The 14,078-nt window shown below is 35.6% G+C and overlaps 1 protein-coding gene across 1 annotated transcript; it reads right to left on the bottom strand.

The window, feature by feature from the left end:
- Nucleotides 1-931: 931 nt before the first annotated feature.
- LOC125856634 (calcium-dependent protein kinase SK5-like) lies at nt 932-13,660 on the bottom strand. Its single transcript, XM_049536223.1, has 7 exons — nt 12,915-13,660; nt 11,727-11,870; nt 11,473-11,625; nt 11,176-11,291; nt 2,590-2,757; nt 2,212-2,436; nt 932-1,375 (listed from the first exon to the last, which is right to left on the bottom strand). The coding sequence occupies exons 1-7, from the start codon at nt 13,501-13,503 to the stop codon at nt 1,238-1,240; spliced, it is 1,533 nt and encodes a 510-aa protein (XP_049392180.1). The 5' UTR covers nt 13,504-13,660; the 3' UTR covers nt 932-1,237.
- Between the last annotated feature and the right edge of the window lie 418 nt (nt 13,661-14,078).

Raw genomic sequence — 14,078 nt, 5'->3', positions numbered from 1 at the left:
ATATCTGAAATTATTGTGGGACTTTTTATTTCATGTAATTGGATCAAGGTAGATAATTATCGGACAATATTATTTATATGACCTTCTAACTAGCTAGGAGAAGAGCAATTGTACTGTCATGTTTGATATTTTCTCACTTGAATTATTTGAGGGTGAATAATTGTCATCCTATATATTGATCACTCACAAAACGTCAACTTTTAATTTAAAAAAGATAAGTCACCTACTTTTAAAAGCGAAAAGACAGTGAACAATAACAAAATTGAATAAACCATCTACATTTTACACATAAAAATTGGAAGTTGTAATTTTAATATGTATGTAATTTTATAAATTATTCAAAATATAAATAATTAGAAAACCACATATATATCAACAAATGAATACATTCAATTAAAATCACAAATGGCATGTGGTGATATAATTATTTTTTTCAATTGTAAATGTTAAACAACTCGCATTTCACATATTGTATTGATTTATATTGGATTTATTTAGCAACAAACTCTCCCTAAATAATAAAATTTGTAAGTTAGTTTATTAAAATAAATTTACTAGTGCAAATATAAAACATAAAATCAAAAAAATGAACAAAATGATAAAAAGGATTTGAGGGGTATTTTTATCTTTACATAGATTAATCCCATAATATTAAATCCCACTAAATGAAAGGTATTAGTTGTACATTCGACAGTACCAAACATAATACTACATAATACCATACATATTTATCCTAATACTCTTTACCAAACGACCCGTAATTGTCTTAAATCTGGTGGGCATAAATCCAACTCTGTTAAGTGAACGGAGCGTCGAATGGAGAATTTGTAATGGGAAGAAATGAGAACACATGCACCTTTTTCTCACTATGTTTTGCAAACTTTTGTTATGTTTGGTAAATAAGAAAAAGTATTTATAGGTGTAATTCCCCTCACCCCCACCCAAAGAAAAGGGGAGAAGAAGTTTCCATTTAATTTGGAAGTATTCAAAAGGTATACCTACAAGGACAAATTGTCCTACAACAAAGGTGGGTTAAGTAGAAACACCCCTACCTCCAATCAAATGTGAAATGCTAAACTTGCATATGGCAAAAAGACAGACATCAATAGAACATAGAAGGAGATCAAGCTGACACAAAGCAATCTAAATCTCGTAATGGATATTATATGCTGGAGGGAGCTACATGTCATAAAGCACTAGAAAGTTTGATTCAGAGTACTTTTGATTAGTTGATAGGTCATACATCTTCTTTACTGTCTACAATTCCAAGGGCTTCTCCCAAATTCAATGTGTTTCTCATTGTCCTCCTTCCAACACCTCCACTATTGCCCTTCCTCATCATCGCTGCAAATTCCCCATAATCTATTTGTCCATCCTGCAATTTGAAGCACTATCAGCACAGACATACTATGACCAAGTCTTACTGGGTGCAGTAGAGACAGCTTAGAATAGTAGGGATGCAAAAGGATGGCCTCAGAAGTCTTAATTTCCAATTCAATTAACAAATGTGAATCAAGCCAAAAGGAATTCGAGAGAAAAAATGAACCACTATAGAGTTTCACAACATCATGTAATGCTACAAGGACTAGTCTGGATCAGACACACATATTGTAAGTAAATACACTAGCCTTTTGTTTTTTTATTAACCCAGCACAAAGATGCAGAATGCTGTCTTTCAAAATCTTAGAATTGATGAAAACATAAATTAGAGTCTAGAACATCATCACACTTTATCAATATTACTCTATGATGCATACTTTAGAAGCAGTGAGTGAGAGGGGGAAGCATTTCCCTTTACTTACTCTCTTTGATGGATGGTGGGGATGGTTTGTGATAGTACTAGGCATCACACAATACTGTCCATTACAAATTTCATTTGCAAAACAGTCCCTCTCTTGATTAGCCAGAAGGAACATAACAAAAAAGAGGCAACTCCATCAAATCTAAAAGACTAAAACACATGGTATTTTTCTTTTTTTCCGAATCAATGTTTCTATGCGAAGGACTAAGAGTGTTGGCCAATCAAGAACTCGCATGTCCAAAAGATTAAAGTAGCGGAAATGAGGAGGATGTTTCTATGCACCACCCTCCCTAGACCCCACTTGTGGGATTTCACTAGGTATGTTGTAGTTGTTTCTATGCAAAATAGCATATGTCCATTGCGCCTTATACACGCACATGGACACAAAACTTGCAAATAGTAGAACTTACGTTATCTTGATCAATATCTTTGATCATTTCATCAAGATTAAGCTCACTTAGACCAAATTCTTTGCAAGCATGCTGAAGCTCATCAATAGTTATGTATCCACTGCCATCTTTGTCGAAGAAAGAGAACGCTGATACAAGATTCTCTTCTCTTTCAAACTTGTTTAAGTGCACAGTAGCAGCAAGAAACTCCCCATAGTCTATTGTTCCACTGTTGTCAATGTCTGCCTGACAAATACACCATGTCATGTGTGATGCCATAAACTCAAATGCACCGACAGAAGTATATAAGTGCACATATATGAGTAATTAAGTAAGACTGGGTGGACATATTTCAGAGACACAACAGTGAATTAGTAACACGCCAAGGAGAGTTCTTACTGCATCCATAAGATCCTTGATCTCAGACTCCATTAGTTCAGAACCTACTCGTCTCAAACCCTCTTTTAGTTCATCAAAGCTGATTGTTCCACTATTGTCTGTGTCTATCATTTTGAATAGCTCCTTGAGACCACCAATTTCTTCTTCTGATAGCCTCTCCGCAATCACCTATAAGCAACAAGAGATGATGAGTAAAACAAAAAATAAATACTCCCTCAGTTCCATTTTATATGATAATCATTCTTATTTACCCTATTTCGAAAAAACACCTTTCTATATTTGCCAAACTTTTAACTCTTAACTTTAAATTTCACCCTTAATGACATGCTCCTATAGTCATAGAAATGTCATGGCTTATTTAAGACTAAAAGTTTTATGGATATTTTGGAATGTGTCAAAAGTCTTTCTTTAACTGATGTTGAGTCAAACACCAGTTACAAAATGAATGTAGAGAGTAACAGTTTTCAATTAGGGACGAAATTAGAAAGGATGATGACTAGAATTTCAGTCATCCAAGTACAATTCCAATGGAAATCAAATTTTTTTGGGAAAAGCCAAAATATACCCCTAAGACCCTAACGTTCGATTTGTTTTATACTATCCTTTGATGAGCTCTCAGGGCCCTCACTGTTATCATTCGTCTCAAATATGCCTCTCCCACTAATAGGTTTCAATCATAGAAAAATTGGTCACCATGTACAGGTATATTCCAACATTTACTATTGCTCAAGGGTATATTTGGACCTTTTTTAATTGTTCAGGGACATACTTCAAATTATTGCAGATGACATCTATAAACCAATTTAATAGTTCTGGGGTAAATTTGGATCTTTTGTTTGTCTAGGTGGCTCCGCTTCGGCAAATGTCAAAGCCAAGCTGGACAGCTGTTACAGATAGGGGCAAATATGGGACGAAATAAATAAGGCAAGACTTTCATGGACCGAAAAGTAAACAGAAGGAAAAAAATAAGACAAGTCATATACTTTAGGGGTAAATTTAGACCTTTTTTTTTGTTACTCCTTTTTCAGCTATTGTCTATTTTGATTTTTCATTCAGTATATTAGAATTTATTTACATAACTTTCAGGATTAGATTGAATGACTGTACAATAGGATATAAGCTCTCAACAAGAGCGGAACAAGGTTCAATAAATTAGAAAGCAAGAATGACCAAGCAAACGCAACAAACCTAAAAGGGAAAATAAAAATCATACCACTAATAATCTTTTCTGTTGGCAATTGTGGCATCTAACTTTAGAACAGAAGAATAGGGCCAGCAACTTTTATACAGAACTAGGATAGGAGTCTATGACAAACTTCTTCAAGTATTGCAGGAACCAAAGGAAATATCTTGATTATATAATGAAATTTCAAAAGGTTAGGATCACGATATCAAAATGTTAGGCAAGTGATTCTGTCCATGGATGAACAAAAACCGGCATAAATTCCAAATACTTGATGGCCATTAACTCTTCCGGTAAAGTTCTAGACATATTTCCTACATATAATACTGGCATGTTATAAGCTGAAGGTAATTGTGTCAACTTCATAAAAAGGATGGACCAAAACTATTTTAGATAGTCTATGCTTGCAAAATGATCAATGGGAAAATTAATTATTGTGTTCCCTAATCCACTTAAGCTATCAACACCAGTACAAAACTGCATATCAGTCTATCAATGTCGATACACATGTAGGTGTCAGAATGCAGGCCGCACGAGTGTAGGTACGGGCTAGCTAACTGGGTTGTTTAGTGTCATTTTTAGGACGGCCAGAATGTCATAGGAATAGAGATGGAGTACAACTTTTGTTGTATAAACAATTTTGCTATTCAAAATTGTAATAACTATAGGAGTATCAAACTACTAAACCACATTATGAAAGTTTGAGAGAGGATCGAGATAATGAGGAGGAGACTGTCTATCTCCGAGAACAACTTTGGACACTGTTAGTTTAGCTGCAACTAACAGCCTAGACGAACACGGTTCTTTCAAAAACTCTGCAAGAAAGTAAAGTGTGGAATATGTAAATCAACACAAGTATTTTAGCGCGGAAAACTCCTTGCTCAAGAGAAGCAGAAACCATGACCTACCTCCAATAGGATTTTCCCAAACTCTTCACTAATCTCGACCAATTAAAGATTACAACCGTCCTTGTACCTAAGGAACTATTCCCAACAGTCCCTACCTCAACCCTCTTCTATACTCAACTTCAATGACTCTACCCAGTCAATAAATTTTCTTTACAACACAAAACACCTACTACAATCACCTAAGAGTGTAATCAAGATCTTGTCTCGGAACCACACAAAAAACTAATATTACAACCCACGAACAGAATAGTTATATCTTGATAGGACCCGGTTCTTTTGTTATAGCAGTTTCTTCTTCGAGACACTTTGTGTAGAACGCTTCCCACTCTGAGAACATCAAGGTATCTCAACGAATTCATGTCGGGACACTCAACTAAAGGTGTCATTCACCTTATAAGGAGATTGTTGGAGCGGTATAGGAATAGGAAGACAGTCTTAAACATGGTGTTCATTGACCTAGAAAAGGTGTATGATAAAGTTTCTAGGGAAGTTCTATAGAGATGTTTGAAGTATAGAGGTGTACTTGTTGCTTAAATTAGGGCAACTAAGAACATGTACGATGGAGTCAAGATCCGGAAAGAACATATAGAGGTGACTTAGAACACTTTCCAAATATGATGGGATTGCACCAAGGATCAACCGTTAGTCTGTTTATGTTTTCCTTAGTGATGGACGAATTGACACAACATATTCAAGGGGAGATATCGTGGTGTATGTAATTTGAAGATGACATAGTATAGATTGACTAGACGCCTAGTGGAATTAACGATAGGCTTTAGTTTGGAGATAGACCCTCAAATCTAAGGGTTTCAGGTTATGCATGACGAAAATAGAGTGCCTGGAGTGAAAGTTTAGTGATGTAACACATGAAGCGAGGTGGAAGTGAAGATTGATACACGTCATACTAAAGAGAGGAAGTCTCAAGTATCTTGGGTCTGTAATTCAAGGAAACAGGGAGATAGATGACGATGTCACACATCGTATTATAGCGGGGTAGGCAAAATGAAGGCTCGCAACCAAGGAACTATGTGGTAAGAACACCAATGCTTAAAAGTAAGCTCTACAAAGTGCTAGTTAGACCTACATTATTGTATAGGGTATAGTGTTGGCAGTCAAGAACGCTCACATACAGAAAATGAAGGTATGGAAAATAAGGATGCTCAGATGGATAAGTGGGCATACTAGGAGAGATAAGATTAGAAACGAAGCTATACGGGACAAGATAGGAATGGCCACCATAGCAGACAAGATGAGGGAAGCGAGGTTAAGATAATTTAGGCATATGAAGAAGAGGGGCATGGATGCACAAGTGAAGAAGTGTTGAGATTGGATATAATTGGTATAAGGAAAGGCAGAGGTAGGACGAAGAAGAATTAGATGAGGTGATTAGACAAGACATGAAAGATCTTCAATTCACTAAGAGCATGACACTAGAGTTTGGAGTAGAAAGATAGCAAGTAGCCAAGTGTGTCATACTTGTATGTGGGAGAGACAGGGGCTAGTCCATCTACCTATCTTTTCTTATTAGTAGCATTAGTTAGTATACACGTAGTAGCTTATTCTTCAATTTTTAGTACTACTTGTTGCTTCTTTTGTTTTGTTCATATTGTTATTCTGCTGCGTTATTTTCTTTTCAATCCTGCTTTGATTTTACTTTTTTGAGTCGAGGGTCTATCGAAAGTAGTCGATCTACCTCCCAAAGGTGGGGGTAAGGCTTGAGTACTTCCTACCCTCCCCAAACCCCACTTGTTGATTACACTAGGTATGTTGTTGTTGTATAAAAGAGAAATATTTTCCAATGAAAATTTGCATTAACATGCTAGCTTGGTGACATCACTTATCAATAGTATGTTTGTTGAACTTTCATTAGTACTACAATCCAGTGTTTTAAAAGGCGCAGAAGGCATTTTGCGTAGCTCGGGACGAGGCGTTTTACGTAGCTGGAATTGAGGCGTAAGTCCGAAAACATGGGGAATACGTCTGATATATCTTCAATTTTATAGTTTTATTAATAAGAAAATAAGCAAAAGAAAAATTTTCAACAATTCTGCAAATAAATTCAAATAAATCACCAATAATATAGAAAAGGTTATTAAAACTATTATTGGAGAAAGATAACACCACAAAAAAATGATATAAGTTGAGATAATCTTTCAAATGAAATCATCATCCACTTCATCGTCAATCTCTACATCTACTTGTCTTTCCACCCTCAACTAATATTTACATTGATTTTGTTTATATATATTTCAAAGAAGGATTAGGATGAAATGTGTAAAAGCAATGACAAAAATGGATAAAGTTGTCTAACGAACATAGTGTTGTGGGATCTCTATTCTATATTCCTATCAATTTCAGGAATAATCATCTAAGACAACTATTTATGGCGGTGTCATTTTCTATAAGAGTTGCTTTCTTTGTTTATATATTTTTAAAAAAAAACACTACAACATAAAAACTTAATAGCATAAGTATTAATATCATTACAACATAATAAGAAATATGATCTATAGCAAAAATATTTTTAGAATAACAAAAATGAAACTTAACGGCCGAGGCATTTTTTTACACCAGGGGCTTACGCTTTTACATCTAGAGCCTACGCCTCAGCTTCTAGGTTGTGCGCCCTATGGTTCTACGTCTTTTATTTGCACCCCGGAGCAATTTTGGTGTGCCCAACCCTGAGACTCACCCTGGGACTCATCCCAAAAACACCTTTGAAAACACTATTGCGATCTCTTAAATGAGTTAAAAGTCAAGGTGACAAAAATTATAAGATACTCTCGTGCAAAGACAGTCATGACCAAAACAAAGACCCCTTGAGCTTGCTCCATCTTGATGTGACCTTCATCTCTACCAGAAGCACAAAAGGATGCACGATTTGACAAACACAACTAGGGATAGCAATATATTCATATATATGAAAAGATACATATACCATGAAAAACAGCAGAACATTTGCCACTTCTCCTGGACCATAAGCTAATCATTCTGGGATAGCCATAAGAAGAGCAATAATCCTTCAATAAATGGCACATATCCAACTGCCTCTTCCAATTTCCAGAGGACTGTTTTCATCATGAAATTATTTAAAAGGAAATATGGTGCAAAAATCTGTTCATAGGAAATAATATTCTAAAGACAGACAATGGCTTATTTTCATAAATAGATTAGAAAATCTGAACAGTAAGTAAATGTCCTAGTGTAAGAAGGAAAATCTGATGACGAGGGTCAGAAGAGTCAAAGTTGAGCTGCCTTCTTTCTGAACTTATGCTTGGGTACTTGCCATGGAATGTACTTCAAAGTAAAGGAACATAAATTATAGTCTTCTTTTGTGATAAAGTGGCACTTCCTCTATCCAAAATTAACCGTCCGAACTTTCAATTTTAGGCTGTCCCAAGATTGAGTTCACTTTCCTGAAGTGGTAATTTTTTTTTGCACAGGATACATTTCAATATTCTATCATCCAAAATGTACTTCGTCACCCACTATAACTTTAATACTCTCAAGAAAGCTCAACTTTATCTTCAGTTTTGGATGCCTTTTAATTTAAATAAATAAAGTTGTAATATTTGGATGTGTGGGCTTACAAGATAGATAAGATTAGAAATGAAGATATTCGGGACAAGGTGGGAGTGTCCTTGGTGGAGGACAAGATGCGGAAAGCGAGACTGAGATGGTTTGGACATGTGAAGAGGAGATTCACGGATGCCCCAATGTGGAGGTGTGAGAAGTTGGCTATGGATGGTTTCAGAAAAGGAAGAGGTAGGCAGAAGAAATATTGGAGAGAGATGATTAGACAAGACATGGAGCAGCTTCAACTTACCAAGAATATGACCTTAGATTGGAGGCTATGGAGGAGACAGATTAAGGTAACATGCTAGAAGGTACTTGAGAGTTGTCTCACCTATTCTCCCATACTAGTAGTCGTACTATTATTCTTGTAGTTGCTTGTTCTATCATTTCTATTACTATATGTTGTTTCTTATGCTACGATTTATGTTACTATGTGTTTTTTCTAGTAGTATTATTTTGTTGTAGTTATTGTGAATTTTGCTTTCATGTGCTGAAGTTGAGCTTCTAGGTTTAGAGTTTGAAGATCAGTCTTAGAATTTAGGTTCAAATTAGCTTATGCTTTGCATGTTAGATTTTAAGACTCTCTTCCGCCAAAAAAAATTGGTTATCTTTCTCTTTGTACTAAATATAAAAGAGATGTCCCTTGAACATATCTCTGCTCTGAGGCAAAAGGAACCCATCCTTGTAATTCAAAGAATTCCATCAGTTCAGTTGCTAATTTGATATTGAAAAAAAAATTGTTTGATCAACTGGTTTCATTATAAGAAAGTGCATTGGATTTTGGACACACTAAATGATAAATTGGAAGATAAAATGTGATAAATTGCACCAACTTCTCCATACAAAGGAAATTATATCATTTTGACGAGAACTCTTACTTTGGTTATTCATATTACATAAGCTAAGTAATTATTTTTTTATGATCAACAAAAGCTTTATATGATGTCCAGCTCATGATATCAGTGAATGAATCCTTCTGCACAAGGACATGCTTCAGTGATATCTCTAAACATAGGTTTCACATTGACACTTCTTTGCTTTGCTGAAGTGTTTCATGTATCAAATTTCTTTTAGTTTATAGTTTCATTATAGGAATCTGAGATTTTTGCCTAAGGTTTTATATTGGGGTAAAGTCATGGAGCAAACAATCAAAAAGATTCCTAATGTAAATAGGGGCTTTTAGAGTTCAAGTGGAAAAGAATGGCAAAACAGAAAAGAAGTTGCTATTGTGATCTGCAAGTAGCTCATATTATCGGGAGATCAGGAATGAAATTTCTCTCTATTGCCTGCTTGCTTTCCATAGCTTCTTGGTGTTGTTGCGTATGTTAAGACACCTCGTGGTCTGTGCTGCCTCAACACTGTTTGGATTCATCATCTCAGTGAACAGCTGATAGGTTCTACAAGAACTTATGCAAGTTCAAGAAGAAACTGAAGAAGTATGATTGTGTCATCCATATGTTGGCTCACTCTGAGGTACTAAATCTGAATATTATCTGTAAGAGATTGTTTATGTTTGAGATACGGGTAATAAGAGGTGCTATAAGAATTAGTATCTAAATGGTAGTTGCACTTCTTAAAGTAAAATAAGCTCGAATAATTTTAGCAACATGTATCCAAGGGTGTGGCCTAGTGGTCAATGAAGTGGTGGAGAATCCTGAGGTCTCAAGTTCAAAACTCAGCAAAGACAAAAAACACTAGGTGATTCTTCCCATCTGTCCTGGCCTTGGTGGACAGAGTTACCGTGGACATGTTGCTGGTGGGAGGTGGCAGGTATCCCGTGGAATTAGTCGAGGTGCGCAAAAGCTGGCCCGGACACCACGGTCATTTAAAAAAAAAATAGCGATGCTTGCATGTTATCCTATTTTGCTAAGCAATAGGTCAGTGTTTATTTCTAATTCACAAATACTGGTTATATATGCAGTGAATTGTTGATCTTATAGGGCTCGAGAGCGTGAACAAGATGACAAAATATCACCTACAGGACATTTAGGCTGGGTCCATGATGAATTTTTTTGGTTGAAGGATAGCATTGAGTACTACTGGTCTAGGTCAGCATGGAGGGAAAATCTAATAGCACATGCTATGATATGTGGTTCATATATCAATAAGGTTTGATTAATGGGTGGTCTTATGAACTTACTGTACTTTAAAAAAACAATTGTGCACACGTTATACATAGACTATTGCTTATTATTATCTATTTAAACTTCAGTATGAATCAATATTTGGGTTCATCTATGTTTATGTATCTTGATCCATGCAAGACTGGAACAACACGATCAATATTAAACAAAGGTATATAAGCTTATCTCCTTCGCACTAGTACATAAAAAAAATGGCATGTCCATGTCAACAAAGAGACATTTGGATGAATGTAGTTAAGCTGTTTAAGTTGTATTATTAAACCAGGCATGTTGGGTCCATGCCAAGCATGGACCATGGACAATCTAGTCTTATAGTATGAGCATAATTAGTTTAATGCTTTTGCAACAGGTAGACATGATGTTTTTCTCAACCCACACACCTGATACAACTGAATTCTCCAAGTGTCACATTTGTACCTTTTTTCCTTTTTATGTGGATTGTCTGGCCCTTAGACGGGGAGGGGGGTCCTACATTCTGCTCTACTATACAGGTATCATTTGTTATTACAGGATTTAGATCTTACTTCAGTTTCATCATCAGTGAGACTGAAGCCATCTTTGTAGAAAGTCTAATAGCTTATTGTAATCCTCCTGCAACCCTTTCAAGTAAACCCTCTAGTATTCAATATTCAATGTTAATCCTCTTTCGGAAAAGAGTAGAAGAATGGGATCTATTATGGAACTTATCATTACGTTATGTTCTTTCAAGGTAAACGGGACTTTTTGAGATAAAGCAATAAACTATGATAAGTAGACAACATTGTCAAAATCTTACTCTGAGAGCCATCTTCTTAAGTTTGTTCATTGCAGAAAATTGCTTGAGGCGTGAAAGAACTGCAGAGTCAAGAGGTTTATCAGGGGCTATTGTGTCATCCACAATCCATGGATGGCCTGAGAGACACAAGAAAAGAAGAAATTAAGCTCCTTGTGAAGGCAGTTTTCTTTTATGCCCTTTCAAGTTCTTCCCAAAATCCAACTTCTAGAAGGGAAGCAGTAAAGAGTTAAATGACATTTTCTAGAAACAATACCAAATACAGGTTGCAGTTAAACCTTAGCATGAATAGGAACATACACAAAACTTCATGGGCAGTTAACCTCCTCTTTGGATTCCTGTCAAGCATTTTACGTATCAAATCCTTGGCACTATCTGAAATTCCAGGCCATGGTTCAGATTCAAAATCTAATTTTGCTTGCAATATCTGGCGGAATATTCCCATCTCAGTTTCTGTAATCAAGAGGAACAAAAAATGCTAAGATATTAAAAGCACCAACAAGAAGTCTGCAACAGAAACATACGAACTTTTGGAAGGGAGGGGAGCAAGATACCTGCCCAAAAAGGTGGAACGCCACTAAGTAATATGTACAAAATAACACCTGCGCTCCATACATCAGATTCAGGTCCATAATGCTTGCGTAAAACCTCAGGTGCAACATAGTAAGGACTTCCAACCACATCGGAAAACATTTCACCTAATCATAATAAATAATAAAGGGGCCAACGTGTCTCTTTAGATAGATCAGAAATGATAATTGAACAAGAACTAGAATGGTCAGCATCTCTCTTACTGGAAGGCATACTTCACTAAGTCTCCAAAGATACGAGGCATGCAACATCAGAAAGGTTGTTAGGTTATTTCACAAAACCAAAATAAACACTAAATCAGAAAGACAATCAAGGATATAAGCATAACATGACAGAACCTCCAAACGAAAATATGTAAAAGTAAAACTAAAACTTTCTCTTCAGCAAGATCTAGTTGAATGAAATAACTACATGCTATATATGAACCCACCAAATACTAATGAAGAACGACACAATAAGTAGATCATCAGAAAAACGTACAGAGCCAGCAATCTATCTGAAGGGGAACAACAAGACAAGTCATCTTCACATTCATGGAAACAACAAAAAGCAATCCCAAAATTTTGAGAGGAAACCTAAATAGACAGTTCACAAAAGCCACCTTGTTGCTAAGTATCTGTAATAGGGGACATAATCCTAGCAACAAAAAGTTACATTTACAGCAATCGAACACTGATACTATGTTCTACCTGAAACAAACCAAGTTACAAGTACTAGTTATTTCTAAAGAAATAATAACCAGGAAACTTAACCACCTGATTGTAATAGTCAACTCAAAGTGAAAATCATAATGCTACATAAAGCTATGCATTTTCCTGCTACAAGGAAAAGTATCTACCCAAACTAATTGTTAGATAAGAATCCAGAACCCATTCATACTACGAAACTTGGAATTCATTATGTCCATCAAATCCGAACAAGTAGAAACAATTAACAAAGATAGAACTCAAGTTTTTTTTCTTCAAAGAAACTAATAACAATGGTTAAAGAGGGGAAAGAAGAGATGTTGCTATATTTCCCTGACCTTGAAAACATCCAACTGTACAGACAAACAAACAAAAGTTTGAACCCTCTTAAATTGACTCCAATTTGCAGGTCCACAATCGAAATGACAATAATCAAATTCAAAAGATGATATCAAAAAGAAAAACCTGGCTGGTAGAAAACGGAGAGACCAAAATCAGTGGCCTTAAGAGCAGCATCTTCATCTGAACTGAGAAACAAGAAATTCTCAGGTTTGAGGTCTCTATGCATGACCCCTAGCGAATGACAACCTTCCACCACTCCAACAATAGTTTTAATAAGCTTCGCAGCTTCCCTTTCACTGTAATGTCCCTTTTCAACGATCCTATCAAAAAGCTCTCCACCAGCACAAAGCTCCATAACTATGTGCACATATAGGGTATCTTCATAAGTACCCTTTATCCTGACCACATTTGGGTGCTCAGATAAATGGTGCATTATCTGAATCTCCCTCCAAACATCCTCATAATCCTCCTTACAAATCAACTTCTTCTTTGGTATAGTCTTGCAAGCATAAAGAGTAGCAGTTGATTTTTCTGTACATAAATGGGTGGTTCCAAATTGGCCCTGCCCTAATTTTTTTCCTATACTGTAAAGCTGCTGAAGTCTTTCAGTTCTGTAAGGGAGAACCCATGTGGGCTTCAATGGTGGAACTGTGCTCGTCTTAGTAGACTCTGTTGCTGCTTTTTTGTCGGTCTCTGAAGCAGATGAAGCCATTGATTCTTCTCAATCGAAGGGCAAGTACAAGAGTGAATTTTCCTCCAAATTTCCTCAATCCTTTTCTCTCTCTCTTGATCGAGGATATTCCTAAATCTTTGCACTATACTTTCTCACTCTAGATTCATTGCACTTTCTTTTATGGGAAAAACAGTCAAATACTCCCTCCGTTCCTATTTATATGTCACTCTATTGGATTTTATATGCATTAAAAAAATAAGTAAGTTTACTATTTTAATTTTTTTTTTTTTTTTTGAAACTCAAGTTTTTAATCAATGAATATGAATTAATTTATTTTGATTAATTAATTTAACCAACGTGAATCACTTACTTAGTTTTTTTAAGTTGCTCAAATGTATATTTTCAAGGTTAATAACTCACAAGGGTAAAAAAGGAACAATATGATAATGTATGCATTGATTTTATGAAATGACAAGTATTATGGACCAATTATTTATAGAAAGGTGACATATAAAATAGGATGGAGGGAGTATATCCTAAAACTTTTCTTTTAACTCAAAAATAACTTTTACTCTCTGTCCATCTTTGTTTACCAATTATATTATTTTGGAATA

This window comes from Solanum stenotomum, chromosome 2, assembly GCF_019186545.1.
Source record: "Solanum stenotomum isolate F172 chromosome 2, ASM1918654v1, whole genome shotgun sequence".
Classification (NCBI taxonomy): domain Eukaryota; kingdom Viridiplantae; phylum Streptophyta; class Magnoliopsida; order Solanales; family Solanaceae; genus Solanum; species Solanum stenotomum.
Note: the sequence above shows the minus strand (reverse complement) of the source record. Positions and strands in the feature narration are given on the sequence as shown.

Excerpts from the sequence above, each read along its gene's own strand:
- LOC125856634 (XM_049536223.1), bottom strand. The coding sequence starts at position 13,503 with ATGGCTTCATCTGCTTCAGAGACCGACAAAAAAGCAGCAACAGAGTCT. Across the intron at positions 2,758-11,175 it reads TTAAGAAGATGGCTCTCAGA|GTGATTGCGGAGAGGCTATC; the intron begins GTAAGATTTTGA and ends TGTTGCTTATAG. Across the intron at positions 2,437-2,589 it reads TCAAGGATCTTATGGATGCA|GCAGACATTGACAACAGTGG; the intron begins GTAAGAACTCTC and ends TGTATTTGTCAG.